Source organism: Lepidochelys kempii, chromosome 3 (genome assembly GCF_965140265.1).
Source record: "Lepidochelys kempii isolate rLepKem1 chromosome 3, rLepKem1.hap2, whole genome shotgun sequence".
Lineage (NCBI taxonomy): Eukaryota > Metazoa > Chordata > Testudines > Cheloniidae > Lepidochelys > Lepidochelys kempii.
In genome coordinates, this window is record NC_133258.1 from 46119789 (window position 1) to 46125788 (window position 6000).

General features: G+C 43.3%; 1 protein-coding gene across 1 annotated transcript in view; it reads left to right on the forward strand.

Moving 5' to 3' along the window:
- Positions 1-2656, forward strand: part of MLIP (muscular LMNA interacting protein) — a 169803-nt gene extending 167147 nt beyond the window's left edge. Inside the window, exon 14 of the mRNA XM_073335117.1 lies at positions 2498-2656. Within this exon, the coding sequence (XP_073191218.1) occupies positions 2498-2656 (159 nt within the window). The remainder of the gene's footprint in view (positions 1-2497) is intronic.
- Positions 2657-6000: the final 3344 nt, after the last annotated feature.

Here is a 6000-nt window from a genome sequence, read left to right on the forward strand (position 1 = left end):
ATGACTCAGAATGAGAACTAGTAAAACATATACAGGGAGCTCCATCTGAAAATCCAGCATTTCCCACTCTGCAGTGACTGTGGTAAAGCAGTAGCTCCTGTTCTAAAATACCAGAAGATACTGCTTTTACAGCAGCTCCTGGGGGGTATGAATACGCTGAACTTGGGAGAACACCTACAGAACCCTCTTTTAAAATACGGGGACAACAGGCAGCTTGCTACAGCATGTGTTGCCCAGCATCATTTCCTCAGCTAAGGTAAAATTCAGTAACAGTGCATTATAAGTATTGAGTGGACTAGGTCTTGCATTTGCTGGGGGATGGATTTAATGAACTAATATAGGTCTCTTTAATCTCTAAACTGTATGAACCTGATGCGTATCATCCCAGATTATACACACATCATATGAGAGCTGATGCTTTCCTCTACATGCTGCTCTTGGGACAGAACATAATAATAATACCTAGCTCTTATATAGTGCATTTCATCAGTAGATCTCAAAGCACTTTACAAAGGAGATCAAGATCATTATTCCCATTTTATAGATGGAGAAACAGAGGCACAGAGAGGGGAAGTAACTAACCCAAGGTCACCCAGTGGCTGAGCTGGGAATAGAAACTAGGTCTTCTGAGACCCAGTCTAGTGCTCTAGCCACTAGACCAGTATTTTTCAAAGTTTGGGTTGCAACCCAGTACGGGGTTGCGGCATGTAAGGCACTGGGTCACCTTGCTTAGCACCCAGGGACCCTAGGGGCTCTGGTCAGCATCGCTAAAAGTCCTGTTGGCAGTGCTGCCCGGCTAAGGCAGACTAGTGCCTACCGGTTCCGACACCACGCTGTGCCCTGGAAGTGGCCAGCAGCAGATCTGGCTTCTAAGCAGGGGGGCCACAGGGCTCCGCGCACTACCCCTGCCCCAGGCACTAGCTCTGCACTCCCATTGGCTGATTTCTGGCCAATGGGAGCTGGGGGGAGGGGCAGTACCTGCAGGCGAGAGCCGTGTGAGGCTGCTTGCGCGCCTCCACTTAGGAGCTGAACCTGCTGCTGGCTGCTTCCGGGGGGACAGGAGGGAAGCCTGCCTCTGCATCCTGGCTGACCGGGAGCTGCCAGAGGTAAGTTCACGCCCCAACCCCATACCCCAATCCCCTGCTCCAGTCCTGAGCCCCATCCCAAACCCCTCATCCCTGGCCTCACCCCAGAGCCTGCACCCCCAGCCCAGAGCCCTGACCCCCTCCTGCAAATTCCCTTCTCCCTCTTGCCATACTCTCCAGCCATGTAAGAGGAGGAGGAGAGGGGGGAGGGTTAAGCTGCTGCAAGCTGAATTTCTCCCCATCAGTGCTTTCTATCCAGCCCCAGCTTGGAGTTTGAGCAGCCAGTCCTGGGAGGGAACCAGGGGCCCGCTGACTCTCAGCTCTCCTAGGGTTAACCCACTCAGGCCCAATTTGATTTTCTCTGACTTTTTAATAAATCTTATTTTTAACACGATGTGACTTGTGGACTGTGGGCTAGCTAACTTCACAAAGACCCTCCTGGGAGAGAGCAAAGTCCTTCAATGCCTAGGAAGAAGTAGAGAGCATACAAGGTGTGCCTAGAGTCCCCCATTCAGCATCAGTCAGAAGGATACAGACAGAGGTGTCCTCTTCCATTGCGGTTCATTGCCAAAGGCTGCTGCAGGGGGCACACACAAAGGGAGAAGCCTGAGGACCAAGAAAGTGACATAAGTTGTGGTGGTGCAGGAAATAGTCCCTTTATCCCAGTCCTGTAGCTGGCCAGGACCTGGCCCTGGTGCAACTAAGAGAAACCTCAGCACTCTTCTAAATTGCACTGACTCGTAATGACTCCCTTGGGACATTCCGCTGGATGGCGTTTTGCTGGAATGTGGCAGCACTGTGGCCTTGCCTCCTATTACCTGGAGACTCGCCCTACCCTTGGGAATCCCCATCTGAAGAATTATGCAGCTTTCTGCCTCCTTTTCACTGCAGTGAGAAAGAGGAGCCAGGACCTGGCCCAGCATGTTTTAAGGTGCAGGAATTAAGCATCTGTTTTACTAGTACTTTTTTAGAAAGTTAAGAAATACACCACCAACTTTTCCTAATAGTATAAACTATGGGTGTCAGGTAATCAACTGAGAAGACCAACATTGCTCTTTCTGCTGTAATGAGCACCCCAGACCCTGCTGTCTCCTGTCTCTGCTCTCACCAGTAGGGTTCTCTATATCTACAATCATCTATAACTACATACTTTTTAAAAAAAAGACACATGATATGATGAGAAGAAATCAGTTGTATCAGCATGAGAATAAGGAACTTTAAATAGTCTGTTGCTGTAGGAAACACCAACAACTTTGTCTTTTTTTTTTTTTGGATGAGGCAGAGTGTGTGCGTGGTTGCCAGCCCCTCATTTTGTAACTCATTTTATTTTCCCCCAAGGGAAGTGTTAATTTTAAAAAAAGGTCCCAAGCTGGATTCAGAATAACTGTGTTTTATTTTTCATGCCACTTTAGTTTCATTCTGCAGTAGCACCAAGTAAATCAGATTTGCCTCCCACCTGTGAAAGCAAAAAGACAAGCAAAGGAAAACTTCCAGGCAGCGAAAGCCCTCTCTGCACTGAACGCTTTTCACTCAGCGTGGACGTGGGGGATGCTCCTGCAAAAACCAGCTAATAGGTACAGCAGTAATTCTAATTAGTTGTCATCATATGTTACTGTACCCCAGTCTATAGTGTGCCAGGGTTATGATGCACATATTATATTACAGTTACTCTAATAATGCCTTGAACTGAGTCTGGCTATTGAATCGCTGAAAATCATATCCACATGGAGTCATAAAGCGTCTGCAGGCATTGAGCATGTGTGCTTATCATCATCATATTAAAACATATAAGGGTCTTGGAATTCTGTTATAATGACAGCCTAGGTACATCTGATCTTTCCTGAGTTAATGCATTTGTTATTCTGTCTGTGATCTCAATGGATATGTCTACACTGCGATTAGATACCCGTAGCTAGCCTGGGTCAGCTGACTCAGGCTCTCAGTGCTTGGGCTGGGGGGTTGTTTCATTGTTGTGTAGACTTCTGGGCTTGGTCTGGAGCCTGGATTCCAGGACTCTATGGGGTGGGAGGGTCCAAGAGTTCAGGCCTAAGCCAAGATGTCTACAAAGCAATGAAACAGTCCCACAGACCCAGCCCCATGAGCGTGAGTCAGCTGGCTTGAGCCAACTGTAGGTTTTTCTTTGCTGTGTAGACAGATCCCATGAAGTCCTGGGACCCTGGTTCTGAGCCCTGGGTTAGCATGATTTGTGTGTAGATGGAAAAGGGGTAAGGTTTGAGCATGCGCATACACACACACACACGCGCGTGCACACACAGAGAAAAGGGGCAAATCCTGGCTCCATTGACTTATCTGTAGCCAGGATCTAACCCATCATGTCACAGTCATTCATGTAAGTTCATGAGACTTTAAGCAAGGAGGCCCAGTCCTGCTCTCACTGTAGCCAGTGGCAATATTTCATGACTGAATTTAATGGGAAAAGGTGTGCAATGTATAAACCCTATGGAAGTCTGAATATAGGCCATAGTGCTATTGTTCATTACTCTTAGGACACGTCTACAGAGTACTTTACCAGTCTAGGAATACCAGTATACTATGGGTATGTCTACACTACCCACTTTACAGCGCAGCCGTGGCAGCTCTGTGATGTGGGCAGTGTAGACACACTTGAATGCCCGGGGAGAGCTCTCCCGGTGATAAAAAAGCCAAACAAAAACCCACCCCAAACGAGCGGTGGTAGCTTTATGGCTGGGAGCATAGCGGAACACCGAACTAGAGAGAGACAGAGACAGAGACAGCCTGAAGAAATCCAAGCAGAAGCCTTTAAGCATGATGCAATCCTGAGGGAAACCTCGAGAGAGATTCTAGGTCAGGGGTGCTGGCTGAAAAGAAGCATGGGCCTATAAGGTAAGAAACTGCTCCTTTTTGCCTTTGGTTCCTCCTGCATTCTCAGATGCAGGATTTTGTACATTCCTTGTAAATAAAGAAGATTGTATCCAAGTAAATTCTAGGCTCCATCATCAATTTCTATTCCCAGCTGGAACATTCCAAGGCCCTGAACTTTTGACTAGCTGCTCAGGTCAAAAAGAGGTAACACTCTTTTGGGTCAAACTGTATCATCCCTCCCTGAAGCAAAACTTCCATTGACACCAGTGCATTCTGACTGAGCAAGGCCTGCAGCAGTAGGTCTACTCAACATTTCTGTAACAATTTAGCGAAATGAAAATATAATGAACCTCTAAATGAACACTAAAAGTATAAGCCTCTACCACTTAAGCTAAAGGACTAAGACCCTCGGGTATTAACTGTAGCAGGCTCATTATCTTTTTTAATGGACCAGCCTCTAGAGGGGGACAATGGCCTACGTTCTCCTAGTGTGCATTAAAAAGCAAGTAGGCACAAATTATCTTCATTTGCATCTGTGTAAATCTCAAATAAATCCACTGAGATCAATGGAATTACTCTGTATCTACAAGAATGTAATAGAGCAGAATTTGGTCAATACTCTTTGCCAGCTTCAATGACATTTGTACATGCTTTAGGAAAGCAGAAAATTAGTTGTTGTTATTAGTATATTGTGATGCAAGGCTATTATTAGGACATCATAATATTAGAGGAAAAAATAAGTATTGCTTTATACTTCTGTATTTTTATATTTTGTATTCCTAAAATATTGTCTAGATTAAAAATTACAGGGAAGACGTTACTTAGCCACTTTCCACAGTCAGTTCAAATGCAAAATCTCTGAAAAGATAGTAATGCATGTACCATGTAACTCTGACATAGATTAAGTGTGAAACACCAGCATGTTATCCTAACTGCCATACCCCTAAATTCAGTCTGTTTTTCACACATGGCTTTTGCACTGGTTATATTTAAATAATAATAGGAGTATTTTATACTGTCTTCAGAAGAGGGAAACTGCTCTGAAACAAGTATTTTAAATGATAACATAAAACCTTCACCAATGTGAAGTATACTGATGTATAACTAATTAGACTTCACATTAATTTGTATCTGTCCATGTGTTCTCTGAGTTAATAATCAAACTGTATCTGCTGGAATTGATTTCTACTATAAAAGGCATGATCCTGCAAACACACAAGTGAGCAACTTTACTCATTTGAATAATCCTATTTAACTCAATAGGTGTAATTAATAGTTTGGTGATCATGAGTGCAGAGAACTTCGTTTTTAAAAAGATGAGACTGTCCTTGTATGGGTAAAGTTATCCACACACAAAGTGTTTGCAAGATTAGGCCTATATACCATACTGCAGCTTCTGTTCTTTTCTGCACATCATTTTCTCTCTTCCCCGTTTTTGTCTCCTACAGATTGCCAATGAGAGAGCTTCTGTTCAGCTGCCAGGGCAAGTATTAAATTTTTTCTTAAACTGTCTTGGTTACAATCTGACCACTAAAATGTACGCACAACTAAAGCTAGGCAAACTGTTTCAGCTGAATCTTATTTCCAGCAAAAAAGTGAAGATCGACTGGAACATTTTGAAAATTTGTATCAATTTAATTGAATAATTCTTATTCTTATTGTTATTTGATTAGCCACATGCTGAAAAACTTTTGTTTGGGGTTGACCCCAGATGATTTTTCCCCAGTTTTTTGGACCTGTCAGCTGCCTGAAAAATGAGTTATACTAACAGTTCTACTACCCACAACTTTAACTTCACTTTAAGAAAGTTTTCTGTGTTCACGTAATATAATAGAATGTTTTAGCTGTATATTTTTTTCTTACCCAAATTGAACTAATTAAGATTATGTTCTATCTATGACTGACCTTTCCAACAGTATCCATTAACATATAATTCTACTTAATGGCACCCTACAGTTAAAAACAGTCACTTTAGAATATAAACTTAAAGATAATTTGGTAAATCGGTTGCATAATTAAAACAGATGCTTTTTGAATTTCTACTTATTTTTACAGCTTTTATTTCAAATTT